Source organism: Gorilla gorilla, chromosome 7 (genome assembly GCF_029281585.2).
Source record: "Gorilla gorilla gorilla isolate KB3781 chromosome 7, NHGRI_mGorGor1-v2.1_pri, whole genome shotgun sequence".
NCBI classification, from domain to species: domain Eukaryota; kingdom Metazoa; phylum Chordata; class Mammalia; order Primates; family Hominidae; genus Gorilla; species Gorilla gorilla.
The window spans coordinates 22,858,243-22,873,595 of record NC_073231.2 but is presented as its reverse complement, the minus strand read 5'-3'; the positions used below and the strand labels follow the sequence as shown (position 1 = coordinate 22,873,595).

Genomic DNA, 15,353 nt, shown 5'->3' with positions numbered 1-15,353 from the left:
AATATTAATGTCTTCGTCTTCTTTATAGCATGGTGGAAGCACCAAGTGCTTTAAAAATAGGAGATGAAAAGTTAAAAAAAAAAACAAATGTAAAGGAGTTAGGAAGAAAGCCCCTGTCATGAGGATGCAACAAAACCCAAGGCTCACACATCACCCTCTGCTGGGCCTGTTGACAGTAGAGGGAAACAGTTACCTGACATTAAAACATAACTTTAGTAATTAAAGTTTAAAAATTACTTTAAAACATTAAAAAAAAACTAATTATCTCAAATAATGCTCAAGAACATCAGTGCGTTGCAAAATTTGAACATTGGTACATTGTAAAAAAAAGTGTATACATTCTTGAGTTGTAAAGGAAAAGTTTAAATATGAGGGGTGGGATGGATTGAGGCTGACTTTTTTCCCAGAGTGGTCTTTGTAAACAATGTTTAAGTTTTGTTATTTATATTAACACGAAAGCCTCCTTTACCTGGAGAACACGCTTATGTGGCTGAGCCTCTGTCCCTGGGATGCCAGATAGTGAGACATCGCAGTCCTGAGTAGTATGCTCAAAACTCACTTCATATGTTAGGAGCTAAAATGGTCTTGTTTTCTAGTAATCTCCAGTTTGTGATTCGTACTCAGAGGCTTGCACATTGCTGTGTACACTGACAGAACGTTGATGGCTTTTCGAAAAGCTGCTTGCTGCTTGTTGCCCGGAGTTAGCTTTATTGGTCTCACTCTGTGCCATATTGAAAGTTAACCTGTGCTAACCCCCCAGTCATTTTCTCAGTCTCCTAGAGAGGTAACAGAACATCTTTATTCTGGATTTGCCGTACACACTGACATAATTCCTCTTTAAATATCTGGCTGTCGTAGTCTAAGGTCATAAGAAACATTTAATTCTTCAGAATGGCAACATAATTTGAATTGCTGTCAAACAGTGTGTGGCCTGAAACGGGAAAGAAAGGAAAATTATTGATCATTGAGATGCCTTTGTGTCTCGCATCATTTCACTAGCCTGTAATTAATTGAGCCTTTTGACGTCCATCCATATTTTTTTTCTTCCTTTTGGAAATTCAGCTGCGTTCCCACCCCACATGGTGCCTTGGAGATTACTTGAGACTTTTATTTGTGGTATCTCTATTTGGTTGTTGACATTAATGAGCTTACTGCACAAATATCACGAGAGAAATAGTGTTGCTTTTTGGAATGTTAATGAATTGCTTGCCTGGCCAATTGCCATTCGTTCCAGTGCGTGAATATGATGAGGGGTGTGTGTGTGTGTGTGTGTGTGTGTGTGTGTGTGTGTGTGTGTGTGGAAAAGAGAGACGAGTAGCAGGGGTGGATTGCATTTTTTTCCTCTTTGCAGCCAGTGACGTGAGCTGTGCCTGGAACAATCAGACTCGCTGCAAACAGGGTAGTTGAAGATGCTGGGGGAGGCAGCCTGGTGCTTCTTAAGCTAACGCGGATCACGGCGCTCAGGAGCTGCTCAGGCACAACCCCGCAGAGTTCCTCCAGCGTGAGAGCCTTGGAACGGTTGGAAAGTGCCTTTTTATTTCTCTAAACCCCTTCCTTAGTTGACCTTCGAAAATGATTGGCGTGAATAGTGTCCAGAGTGCCAGCAAGGTACGGGTGAGGACCTCAGGTTCCGTGAAATACTCCCGGGAGGATTCTATCCGGCGGCAGTCTCACAGGTCAAAGTCCATGAAAATTTCCAACTCCTCAGAGTTTTCTGCTAAGGAGAACAAGGTAAAGAAATACCACATTGAACCTTATTGACAGCTGTGTGGCAGGGCAACAGAATTGGATAGTCTTTGGCAGTGTCTAATGTGCAGTGATAGACTGAGAAAGTAACGAGGAGTATAAAATGGTTCTAAGAGAATCAGGTGCGATCAGGTGAAAGGGATGGGACCTGAACTCCAGATACAAAGATGCTGTGGCGTGGGTCAGTTTTGTAAAGAGCCAGTTTGTGGAAGAGATGGGCGAAAGCCGTGCTCAAAATGAGATGACTGTGGGAAACTGTTGTTTGGCACATCGATCTTGTTTTTGGTCTCAGAAAGGTTGCCTTGACAAGTGATTTTTCAGTGCAGAGTATTTTTAGAACATCAGGAATACAGAGATATTGTGTATGATTTTATCTTTCAGTTAGTTCCTTTTTCCTTCCCTCCGCTGGTCTCCCCCCAGCCCCCAGTCTGTGGAGCTGATGTACAAGTATGACCTGGTCCTATTATACTACATTCATGTCAGGTTTAGAGTGGTTAGCCCCAGGCATATGTAATGAAGAGAAATTTCTTCTTTCATGTTCCTTACACATATATGTGCTGATGCTATGCTGCCATGAAACCACTCGTGTTTTTGCAGCTGTCTTGAAGATAATATAATCTTTGTTCGTGTGAAATGTGAAGGGAGTGATTACGTAGTGAAGTGGGCATTTACTACATGCAACATATTCTTGAGATTCTTCCCACCACCATCTGTGTGAGCAGGGTACTCAGAAACACTCCCACTCCACAGGTTTAAAAATGGAATAATAGAATCATAGGATCACAGAACTCCAGGGCTGGAGATGGAGATGATTATAACGGAGATTCATGGGCTTGATAATGTGCAGAGAGAGCGTCAGGAGGTGGATCTCAGTGTCATTTCAGCCTTCTCGGGGTTATATCCAGACCCACTGAGAGTGACATCAGGCTTTCTTCACCCTCCCACCACTCCCCACTGCCCTCCTCCTCTGCTACCTCCCCATCCCTGTGTGACATAACATTATTGAAAGACTTTGGCATTAACAGGTTCCCCTCAAAATATGGCAGGGGATAGGTGGCAAAATACCTTAGTGTGACTTTAAGAAATATGTTGGCTTCCTATTCACCCCCTTACATTATGACATAGTGGAGTCTGACCCCTCCGTCATTAGCAAATTGCCTGGCTCCAGTAAGTCTTCAAATCTGGCTTTTTACTCCTCACTGTTTTTTTAAAAAGCTTTATCTTTAGAGAGAAACGTGTCTTCAAAGTCCTTTAATGTGACCTGTATAGGGATGTGTTGGCTTCTACTGAAAGTGTTATGAGACCACCTGTGGTGTCATGACTGCGGTCTGCTGCTGAAATAGACCAGAATGGTTTATCATATTCTTAAATAAATGTATGTGAGCATGTATGTGATTCTCAACATGGCTATAAAATTGGCTTCCATAAGAGCACTAAGAGACATCTCTGGATTTTGTTTTGGATGTTTTAATGTGGAGTATACCCATGGTATGCAGTCAGAGGCTATGGGAAATTAAGAGCTCATCATCCTTAACTCTGTTGTAGTCCTACTACCTATCCTCATGATAATTTAGGCATTGTAATATTAGTGGGTTCACCCAGAATTATGGTTGTGTAGTGTAATGTTGGAATCCAGCATAGATACCACATGAAAAGATTCTCTACTGTCCTCTGTGTTTGTCACACAGTACAGGTACTTACTTGATATGTATCTGTGCAAGAGAAGGCCAAGCACTTCTTTTTTTTGAATATTGCAAACACTGCAGGAGTTAACAGTATAAAAGGCCACTGGTAGAACTGTAGTCAGTAGGCCATCACATGATACCTTAAAGATTATAGTCGGTTTTTGAGAGATCATTAGTATTTTTTTGAGGCATATGTGGTCCGTAAGTTCCAGAATATGTGTTCAAGGATATAGCCAAGCTCCCAATATCTCACAAGAGATATTTTTAGGATTATCTAGTGGCTTAAAATTGAACACCAGAGCTAAGAGAAAATCAGTAGACTAGAATATTCTATCAGAGTGACCCTAATCATTGACTAGCCATTTATATTCCCTAAATGAAATAAACTGAATAATACGATAGGCTTGTACCCTAAATTACTGAACTTAATTATACTATAATAGACATGTGTAAAATGTTGATTTAAGCATCACTTCTCCCATTTTTATCCACAGTTACACGTTTTACTCCAATTTTAATCAGAATTTTCATTGGTCTTACTTGTATCTAGTAGTATTTTTTAGCCCTTAAATCAGTGTTTCTTCTTCCTCCTCCTCTTTTTTTTTTTTTTTAAACAGAAACAATGTCTCAGTATGTTGCCCAGGTTGGTCTCCAACTCCTGGGCTCAAGCAGTCCTTCCACCTCTGCCTCCCAAAGTATTGGGATGATAGGCACGAGCTACTGCACCCAGCTGGTATTTCTTCTTGCTAATCACGTAAACAGCATTTTTGATTATCTGACTCTTTCATCCAAAATGCAGGATGTTTAATTTGATGATTAGAAGATCCCCATTGCCACCTCTCTCCACCCCCTCATGTCATCTTCCCAACCTGTAAAAAATAAGATACCATTAACTCGTGGTTCGCTCCTGGGATTTAATGTTATCTTTCTAGAACTCTGACTCTTTCTAGAATAGGTGTAATAATTGCTTCTCCTTGTCAGAGTTGGAATTACATGTTTTGTATTCTTTGAAACTTTCATCTTTGATGTTTCCAGCTTGTTTTCTTGGCCATTAAATACATAATGGTTTATTCAAATATTAATTATCTGTAGTCTTCACTTGTTCTCTGATTTATTCATATTCATTTGAAAAAAAAGTGTTAAAGGACTGTGGAAAGGATTAGAAGTTTTGCCTTTGATTTTAGTGAAATATCTTAAATGCTTTTCTTGATCTAATTATTTTAAATTAAGAAAATTGAATTTTCCAATACTTTATGGTTCATATTGACCTCGTCTGAAGAATATTATTTAACCTACTAAAATTCAGCTTATAGATGTTATTTTCTTTAAAACCCCCTTCTCCGTGTTGACTTTTTTTCTTTATTCTGTGTTTAAATCTTAACATTTCCTCTAGAGAGAGTGTGGCTTTGTCTTTTTCTCGATAATAATGTTTGTATCAACCTCTGAAGCACATTATATGGGCAGGATGCAAATATGAATATGTTTTGGAAGAACATGTGTTTTGTGGAGACCGGCGTTCATTATTAAAATTAATGAAGTCTGACTGAGCTCAGCTGTTCATTGGGTGTCTGGTATTGGAAGAGTTACCAGCAAGGCTTCTGGCCGTGAGGGGGCAGTGCAGACCTTCCTGCTGTCAGATCTAGCTGGTTGCTCTGCCTTTGACAGAAGTAACATTTTAGAATCAATTAGATTCTAATTGATTTCTAATTTAGAAACAGTTTCCTAAAAGTAGAATACAATCAGCCGCAGGTATTCAGGTACCCTTGGGGTTTCAAAACCCGTGGATATGGAGGGCCAACTGTACTCCAGAATTTGGGATGTGCAGTATTAGAAAATGTTGATTTAAGCCTCAGTTCTCCCAGACATTTCCACAGTCCTCCTCTGAGTCTAAATATTTGTCAAATATAAATTATTCTGGTACTAATTTTTAACTTACGGTGTAAAACATAAATCTGTAAAAGTTCATGTTGATAAACACTCTTTTCTTCCCCATCTCTTGCCAAACTACATGATACCGTTTAAATGAGGGGGAATCTCAAACTGTTTTTGTTTCTTTATGTTGTTGTAGGTGAATGTCACATGAGTGGATTAATATAACATGTGTGGCTGAATCCTTTAGGCATTTTTTGAGGAATAAGCATGATGCTAGAGATTAGATCAAGAATTCTCTAGTTAATAATGTTGGTTCAAGTGAACCATTTAAAGCTTTTATTCAGTGATATAGCAAAGAAATCAATTTCTGTGACACCGAAATTTTAGGAACTTCCAGTAAAGTACCGGTACTTTGGTTGGTGCCTAGTGAAACACTGGCCTATTGGTTTCTCAGTCAGGATGCCGCATCCTGGCGGGCTACCCTGGTTTTGCTTTCTAAGTAGCAATGTTCACCTAGACAAGTTACTTCACCTCCCCAAGACTCATCCCTAAAATGCAGGGGTTTGACAAAATGATATCTTTGTTCTGAACAGTGTTAATTTTAGAAATCTTGCCGAGGTTGGTGGGGTTATTTCCTCTGTAGAACGAACCTTAAAGACTGAGCTAGATTTAACAAAGGTATGTATTGTGAATAAACCTCTTCCTGTACTAGGAGATGTTAACCATAAACGTGTTAAAGGAAAATGGAAGTCCTTTGCTCCAAACCTCTGCTCTGCTAAGTGCCTAATCCATTGCTTTTTAAAAACGTGTTGCAATAATGTTGAAAGGCACCGTCAAAAAGGCACCGTCAACTCTATTCTCCCCATTCTGCTTAGGCTTCACTTGCTGTTTCCTTCGCATTATTAGATAACTGCTAATCATTGCTTCCTCTGTGAGTTAAAGCTATACACAAAGAAACCTGAAGAAATCATTACAATGGCCCTTTGCGACCTGAAGTTTTGGTGGCAGGCTTGCAGATTGTTGTCATTTCTTCCTAGACCACTTTTGTTCTTTAGACTAAGGCTAGAGCCTCGGAAGGAGATTCTGGTCAAACAGGACATTGATATCTGCCTATTTTAAAATGGAGAAAATTCTTAGTCATAATATGAAAATTTTCCTGCAAATGTCTCTATATATTTTTGTTATTCCTAAGTTGAAGGAGTACATTTTTAACCTCATAAATTCATCCTTTAGCTGAATAGACTTTATTAAAAGAAAAACTTAAGCATATATACATTTTCAAGAGTTTGAGCATTCAGGGATGCATAAATTAGGGTTGTACCAAACCACAAGGGGCTGGCACTCTGATGAGAGGTGCAAGAAGGAAAACTTTTTTTTTTTTTTTGAGACGGAGTTTCGCTTTTGTTGCCCAGGCTGGAGTGCAATGGCACAATCTCGGCTCACCGCAACCTCTGCCTCCCAGATTCGAGCGATTCCCCTGCCTCAGCCTCCCAAGTAGCTGGGATTACAGGCATGCGCCACCACGTCTGGCTAATTTTGTATTTTTAATAGTGACGGAGTTTCTCCATGTTTGTCAGGCTGGTCTTGAACTCCCAACCTCAGGCGATCCGCCCACTTAGGCCTCCCAAAGCGTTGGGATTATAGGCGTGAGCCACCGCGCCCAGCTGGGAAAACTCTTATGTAGTATTTGCAGAAGCAAGACGAAGAGAACAGTTTTGATTGGCTGGAAGTTAGTTGGTGGAAAGAATGATAGGCAGAGAGAAAGAAAAATAAATTTTTTAAAAGAAGTTGATGGTTTCTGATTGGTATATTTTCTAGTTTCCATTTACTGTTTACATTGGCCTTTGGTTTGTTCATGTAAAAATTTAAAATGCCAGAGGTACCTCAGTCTAATGAGCTCCCCAGGAGAATTTTTTTTAAACAACTTAAACTATTAGGTCAAAATATCGACATCCTCCTGCACTAGTTCTAATCCTGGCATTTGAAGGAATTAGGGAGGTGGTGTGTTGAACAAAGTAAATCTGGTAGTGCAAAGATAAAAACAATTTTATCTTCAGAAGCCTATTTTTATTTTCTTGGCTCTCCTATGTTAAGTTATACTTTTTCACCTGGTATTATTCTGCCAGACTAACATGTTCTAATGTTTTGTGGTTTTTTTTGTTTACTTTGTTTTTTTTTTTTTTTTTTGAGACAGAGTCTCGCTCTGCTGCCCAGGCTGGAGTGCAGTGGCCTGATCTCGGCTCATTGCAAGCTCCGCCTCCCAGGTTCACACCACTCTCCTGCTTCAGCCTCCCAAGTAGCTGGGACTACAGGCACCCACCACCACACCTGGCTAATTTTTTGTATTTTTAGTAGAGATGGGGTTTCACCGTGTTAGCCAGGATGGTTTTGATCTCCTGATCTCGTGATCTGGCCGCCTCGCCTCCCACAGTGCTGAGATTACAGGTGTAAGCCACCGTGCCCAGTCAACATGTTCTAATGTTTTACTGTGATCCTTAGCCAAAGGAGATCTTAAAAAGAGACCTGACTTCTTCAGGGATGTAGTTCTACAGATTATCATTATCTGTATCATTTTCATTATCGATAACTGTTTATTCCCCTTAAGTTGATGACTTGAGTCAGACTTGCCCCAAAATAAAAACTTTCACTCCTTACACAATATTGCTCTGTCTTCTAGGCCAGAGTGCAGTGGCCTGACCTGGGCTCACTGTAACCTCTGCCTCCTGGGTTCAGGCAATTCTCATGCACCACCACACCCAGCTATTTTTTTTTTTTTTTTAATAGAGATGGGTTTTTGCCATGTTGGCCAGGCTGGTCTTTAATTCCTGGCCTCGTGTGATCTGAACTCCTTGGCCTCCAAAAGTGCTGGCATTCAAGGCGTGAGCCACTGCGCTGACCTGGTTTTATTTTTGTTAGGAAAGCTAGCAAAGTGACAATGGTTTTTGTTACTGGGTTGGTTTGTTAGAGCTACCCCCTGCCCCCCACCTCTTAATTTCCCTCCTTCCTCTAGTTCCTCTGTATCTGTGAATTTCTCACATCCTGCTGGTACTTTCATATAAATAAATGTCTTTTTTAAGATTGCTCAAATGATTACTTAGGAGTAAATGTTGAGCACACTATGCTCCTGATAGAGTGATATTTCTTGACCCATGAATTTAATTAATAGCAGATCTTTATGATCACTATTTACCCATTTTCACTTGAGTAAAGTGTAGGTGATGTGTTTGGTTTGGATGTCTCTGTTACAGACCGCAGGCTCTTTGGCTTCCCATGTAATGGAAATTAACATGGAGCTGAGCAGATTTCCCAGACGAGGCTTTCAAATCAGGGCTTGTGCTCAAATACAAGGGAGACAGTGGAGGTGAGGCACAGGGTCCTCTGACTGGCTCTGCAGGAAGCAGCGGGGGGAAGCTGGTAGGGGTTTTTTTATTAGGCAAAGCACAGATATTGTTATCAGGGCTAAAGTATACAGGCTTGGCTGGGCAAAGCACAAAAGAGGAGTAGGGTATGCGGGTCAGCATATCTGGTTGTAATAGTTATCTCGAGTGATGGGCTCCTCGCTGGTCTGGCCAGCAGCAGCAAGGCTATAAATCAACTGTTCGGCATTTCCTACTCAGGATAGGACACTCCACAATCTTGGTTTCCTGTTAAATCTCCTGAGGCCAGTTTCTGGACTGTCTAAGTGAAACATTTAAACATTATGAGAGCAGAGAGAATGGCTATTTTCTTTGTGTGACTGAGTCCTCAGGGTTAGCGGGTATAGCATCAGTGAGGTGGTAGAGGTGTGGGTTTTGTGAAGAGAAGAAGAAAAAAATACATGAAGGAGAAGCCGTGTCCCACTCCTGTTCTGTGTCATCTCTAACTACCAATGCCGTACTGCATTCTTGCTCCCCTCCATGTATGAGTAGACTGTATTTGAACACATTCTTCTGGGGAAGGTGTACTAAAGCAGGTGTTTGAGAACTTCCATGCAGTATTTGAACATTGTAGAGAAAATGCTGGTCCATGCTGTCATTCCTGGCAAGCTTAGTGTAATATCCTTTTCAGAATCCAGGCAAAGGAAAAAGAAAAATCTATGCAATAATGATAGGAGTTGAAACAGAAAAAAATATATATATACTTGCATTTTAAAGATAGTCAGTGCCAAAGATCAGGGAGTTTCGTAGCATCATGATAACCTGAAGTAACCATAAGGAGCTTCTGTGTGGGAATATGTATGGTGACAAGCTATTCTGCAACCTGTTGTTAGATCATGCCTGGCTTAGAGCTTAGGGATTACATCCAGCTTAGAGTCTAATAGGAGATTTTTGGAAAATATTTTTTATTTACTCATCCATAGTGAAGCAGAGACCAAGAGTAGCTGAGCAAGATGGCTTCCTGCTTGTTAATTTATGATATTAATTTATGATGGAAGTTGCTCTTCTAACATTAATTTTAATTCAGATTTTTAAGCTTTGCCTTAACTATCATTCAAGCAGATTTTATTTCTTTTTTTAAAATCCACTGTACCATGTTCCGATGGTACATTTAGTGTACCTGTTTGGACACGTAGATCACCTGATATCAGTGGAATTTGTTTTTCTAGGTAGATTCTTTGAAATGCTTAATGTCAAAATTTTTCTGAACGGGCCGGCTGAGGCTCTAGTCCTAGCCTGACTCCCCTTATGACATGCCATTGTTTGTAGCCTGCAGTTAAGTTTTACAACATGAAATGCCCCCCAAGGCACTGGAAACACTAGTGTACTCGTTAATTGCCACATTCAAATCTGGTGAGCCAAGTGTGTGTTTGATTCCAGTAAATAAATAAGATTACGAAGCTATCTCAAACAGTCTAATCTCCTTCTTGCACTCAGCTGCAGTTTAGTGGTGTCAGCGTCAGCTCTGCTACTCAGAAATCCACTGGGGCAGGCCAAGGTGTTTACAGGAAGCAGTAAGACCTTCTCTAGATCCTGGTGCCCCAGTGGCTCATGACAAGGGAATGAATCCTTGTTGAGCTTTTTCATTACAATTTTCTTCTAAGATCTCCCAGCATAAGTAAATCTAAAGGGTTGAGGTCCTACCTAACTAGACGTACAGATACAAGAAAGTACTTTGAGAGAAGCAGCTCTTGACTGTCGCTCCGAGGGACAGATAAAGGTCCAGCAGATTTATATAGATTGATGACACTTTTCTTTATTGTTGCTTTTTTTTTTTAATTGGAGACAGGGTCTCACTTCGTCACCCAAGCTGGAGTGCAGTAGTAAGAACATACCTCACTGTAGCCCTGAAATCCTGGCCTCATATAATCCTCATGCCTCAGCTTCCTGAGTAACTAGGACTACGGGCACATGTCACCACTCCAGGCTAATATTTTAATTTTTTTGTAGAGACAGAGGACTTACAATGTTGCCCAGTCTGGTCTTGAACACCCCACCTCAGATGCTTCTCCCACCTCAGCCTCCCAAAGTGCTGGGATCACAGACATGAGACACCACATCTGGCCACACTTCTTTCTTAATACATCTTCTTAAAAACAGGTAAAATAAAAAGGCCATTTGGCAGTGTTTTGAGGAGATTTTCTGTGCCCCATCAACCCCCTGCTGTGATCTCTTAGACTGTGATTAAGTGGTATTTAGATACAGCAAAAAAACTTAACTCTTAAATTAGAGTTTAAGGTAACAATGTACTTTTATCTTTACACCCACCTAAACTCCACTAAAATGACAGTAGGACTCATAGACCTTCAAGGACCCAAAGAATGAGAGAGGATTTTTCAAAACATCAGCAAACTTTGAAACATGGAAACCAGATAGACGTGTTAACTATTTAAGTTCCACAGAAAAAAACTGGATGCCAAATACTAAAGAAAGAAATAGACCAATCTGTCCCCCCAGAACGCAGGGAAGGCCCAGGAATTGGGGGCCACTGGCTACGTCTGAGGGCAGTGAGTTGAACGAGGACAGCCCTTTAAAGCCTCTAAAATTAGTAAGTCGACCTTCTGAATGCTCTCCCCTGCTTTGATAGCCGCATACCCTTCCTCCCACCATTTTCTTTTTTTTTTTTTTTAAGACAAGTTTCACTCTTTCATCCAGTCTGTACTGCAGTGGCACGATCACAGCTCACTGCACCCTCCACTCCCTGGGCTCAAGCAATCCTCCCAAGTCCTCAGCTTCCCGAGTAGCAGGAGCCACAGGCACACACCACCATGCCCAGCTCATTTTTTAATTTTTTTGTAGAGATAGGGTCTTGTTTTGTTTCCCAGGTTGGTCTTTAACTGCTGGGCTCAAGCAATCCTCCTGCCTTGGCCTCCCAAATTGTTGGGATTACAGGTGTAAGCCAGCATGCCCCCCTGCCCACCCTACAATTTTCTGTTCTTTCTCTCTGATAAGTTTAATCCAGAGGTTTTGGACTTAGGAAATTAGGCTCAGTCGAGGCCCACGGGGAGATCCCCACGGGGAGACCCCCACATTGAAAATAGCAGGATTCAGTGAAAGGTATAAACGTTTCAAAGCAGGGCATCTCTTTCCTCTCTACTTTCTCATGTACTTTTTCTCAGCTGCTTGAAGAAGTGAAAGAGAAGGCATGGTGTCCAGTAGAGCAGAGTGGGAGAGGGAATCCCCAGGACAATGGCAAAGGGAAACCCTGGGACAACAGCTGTGCCGGAGATAGAAACCAGCCAGATTAGAGGAGTGGGGGCAGAGACGATGCCAAGAGACATGCTTCCAACCATGGCAGCGATGGAATGCCTGCTGGAGGGTGTGAAGTTGACATAGAGATAGATTCATAGAAAACTGAGTAAACAACAACAAAATAAGATGATGATTAACTCCAGGGAAATCAAAAATCTTACAAAAAATGGAAACGTAGCCTAGTGTTCTGCCCCATGAATAATGTCTATATAGTCACAGTAATATGAGGACTGAAAATTCATGAAACTCCAAATTGTGATTGTGGTATGATTTTAATATGGGAGTGGAAAGAAAGAGACGGGCAGGGGGTGTGTGGGTGTGTGAGTGTGTGGATGGGTGTGTGTGTTAAGAGAACTAAATAAATGTTCACTTTCCAGAGTGCTGCAATTGAAAGTCAATAGATCATATTGAAAATAGAAAAACCAAAAAGAGATTGAAAGAGGTGACTTTTGAGCAGCAAGAATCAGAGCTGAAGTTAAAAGATTATTTGTATTACATACCTTTTAGTAATTTTTGATTATATAAATGATACACATATATTGCCTTGAGAAATTTTTTTTAATGAATCAGAAGGAATGTAGACAGCATATATAGGTACATACGAGACTGGAATAATTTCCAGGGACTAGAATGGCTTTTGTTTATCTTAATTAACTTTGGGTTTAACAAATGCCAGGTAATAGAGACTACTTTTTAAGAAAAGCAAAAGGTTTCATCTCTTCCAAGACTTTATACTCTAGCAGTTATTAGACTAGACCATGTTCTGCTGCTAGTTGCTGTCACAGTTTTAGTCTATAGCAAAATATCAGTGAAAGGCTGGTCCTTTCTTGAGAAACAGTTGTCTCTTCTGAGATTGTCCATGCAACTTATTTTTATGCAACAATACTGATAATAGTTCGTGCTTTGTTTCTTTAAAAAATTTATTTTCTCACTTAGCTAAACGAAAAACTGGCAATTCTGTTTAGCTCCCTAAAATTTCTTTTGCAAATTTTCCTGTTTATGAAATTGGAAGCCTGCTATCCACTGGGTGAGATTATTTAATTTGTTCGTATTGATCGTTTTGAATAAAACCTATTTCCATTTGGTTTGTCTTCATTGCTTTGTCTAATGCATGGAAATGACAGGGAACAAATGTCAGGCCTGGCATTCTCTCTAAATGTCAAAGTCCCCCAGGGATTGTTTTTTTTTTTTTTTACAGGCCATTTATTTAAAAGGGTTCTGCTTGTTACCCAGCAAATTTTTTTTTTTTAATAAACTGTGCCCGTTAACTTCATCATGTCCATAGTTATTAAATATAATTGACCGTTTTTCTTGGGTATTTAAAAAATATTGTATATATTTACAAGGTCACTTTAAATTTATGTTTTCCTATGTTCTCAAATTGCATTTTTTATTATGGTACATGCTTGCTACTTTCCAACACTTAAGGCTTACCAACAAGATGGACATTAACAAATTTCATCAAGTACATTCCAGAATCTTTATTGAAATACTGGTTATGGTTACGTTTTTCACTGATATGGTTTAGCTGTCTAAACTAGACAAGATTTTGATAAATTGATAAATTACAGTTTCAGAGGATCGGGGTATAAAAGTTAAAAACAAAATCAGGCCCAGCGCAGTGGCTCACGCCTGTAATTCCAGCACTTTGGGAGGCCGAGGCGGGCGGATAACAAGGTCAGGAGATCGAGACCATTCTGGCTAACACGGTGAAACCCTATCTCTACTAAAAATACAAAAAATTAGCCGGACTTCATGGCGGGCACCTATAGTCCCAGCTACTCGGGAGGCTGAGGCAGGAGAATGGCGTGAACCCGGGAGGCGGAGCTTCCAGTGAGCGGAGATCGCGCACTGCCCTCCAGCCTGGGCAGCAAAGCGAGACTCCATCTCAAAAAAAAACAAAAAACAAAAAAACAAAATCAGGAGATGACTGTGAACACAATGGCTTTTGGAACCATGGTGCTTCCAAAGAAGAATAGTTAAATCTGCTGTGGAATACCTTGAAAGTTAACCTTTAATTCATTTTATAAGAAAGAAAGTGATTCACTCAGATCATAACTACATTACCTCTTGGAAAGAGAGTTGTGGCTGGCATAGGGTTGCCAGATTTCACAAATAAAAATACAGAACACCCAGGTAAATTTTAATTTTAGACAATTTTTAGTGTGTCTCATGTAAAATTGGAGGGCATGCTTATGCTAAAAATGTTATTATTTGTCTGAAGTTCAAATTTAAGTGAGCATCTTGCATTTGATCTGGTAACTTTCAACCTACACCAAGCAACAATCTGTCTAACCTCCAGCTCCTAGATCGGCGAAGTGGAATCATCCTACTTACTTCCTAGGACGTAGAAGCAGGTGTGAATCCAGGTCTGCAGCTTTCTAGTTCATTGTTCTTTTTTCCTGCCTTTGCTGCCTCCCATCATAATTGTGTTATACAGCATCATCCTCACTGAAGCCCTTGCCTTCTCAGCAAATGAAACCCTTGCTGTGGTTAAGACAACTTATGAAGCATTATAGAGACTAAAGGGAGATGGAAGACTTGATCTCATCTGCAAGGAGCATAAAATCTAATGTCATCTCTTATTTTTCATCCAAGAAGCAATGTGTACACTGTGTGGTCAACATTCAAATTGTCCAGAAGATTATACATTGAAAATCCCCCCACCCTGCTCCCTGAGTTGCTGTGTCCGGAGTCAGTCATTGTCGGTGGGGTTGTGTGTATCCCCTCAGAAATGTTCTTTTCGTGCCCAGATACTCGCACACATTTTTCCCCCACAAAATGGAAACATACCGTAACAATGTTTTGTACCTTACTTCTTTCCTTTATCTCTTAATGTATTTGCCTCCTTCTTAGCTTAAATGACTTTAAATATCGTAATGATACATATCCGGTGCTACTGTTGAAATTGCTCGTTGTACCCAATTTTTTATTTGTGCTTGAGGTATGTGAAAATGGTCCACCTTTCTGTTGTAATTTAGAAAAACAGCCTGATCCGTCCCTAATCCGCCACTGCCTGCCTTCATCCCAGTCAAGTTACCTCACCTCTCACCCAGATTCCACCTGTCTCGCTGCTGTTTCCCTTTTTCTCGTATAATCCTTTCTCCACACAGAAGCGGAGCCACCCGTTAAAAACATGAATGACAGCAGGTCACCTTCCTGCTTAAAATCCTCTAGTGGTCACCCAGCCAGCACAGAATAAACCTCTAACTTTTCTGGTTTAAAAGCCCTTCGGGACCTGCTCACACCACAGCTGGGCCCATTTGCTCCAGCCGCACCAGCCTCGCTGGGTTTCTCAGACCCACCCGGTTCAGTGGTGCCCAGGAGCTGCTTACCTCGCTCCCCACACCTGTGCGTGGCTGCTCCCAGTCATTCACGTCTT

General features: G+C 40.7%; 1 protein-coding gene across 12 annotated transcripts in view; it reads left to right on the top strand.

The window, feature by feature from the left end:
* The window catches only part of PSD3 (pleckstrin and Sec7 domain containing 3), a 547,860-nt gene that overhangs the window by 399,973 nt on the left and 132,534 nt on the right, over positions 1–15,353 (top strand). The window contains exon 1 of one of the 12 annotated variants that reach the window (XM_055349516.2): positions 1,323–1,731. The exons of the other annotated variants lie outside the window; for them this stretch is intronic. Within the exon in view, the coding sequence (XP_055205491.1) occupies positions 1,573–1,731 (159 nt within the window). The 5' untranslated portion in view covers positions 1,323–1,572. Of the gene's footprint in view, positions 1–1,322; positions 1,732–15,353 lie in introns of those variants that run through there. 12 annotated transcript variants of the gene reach the window in all.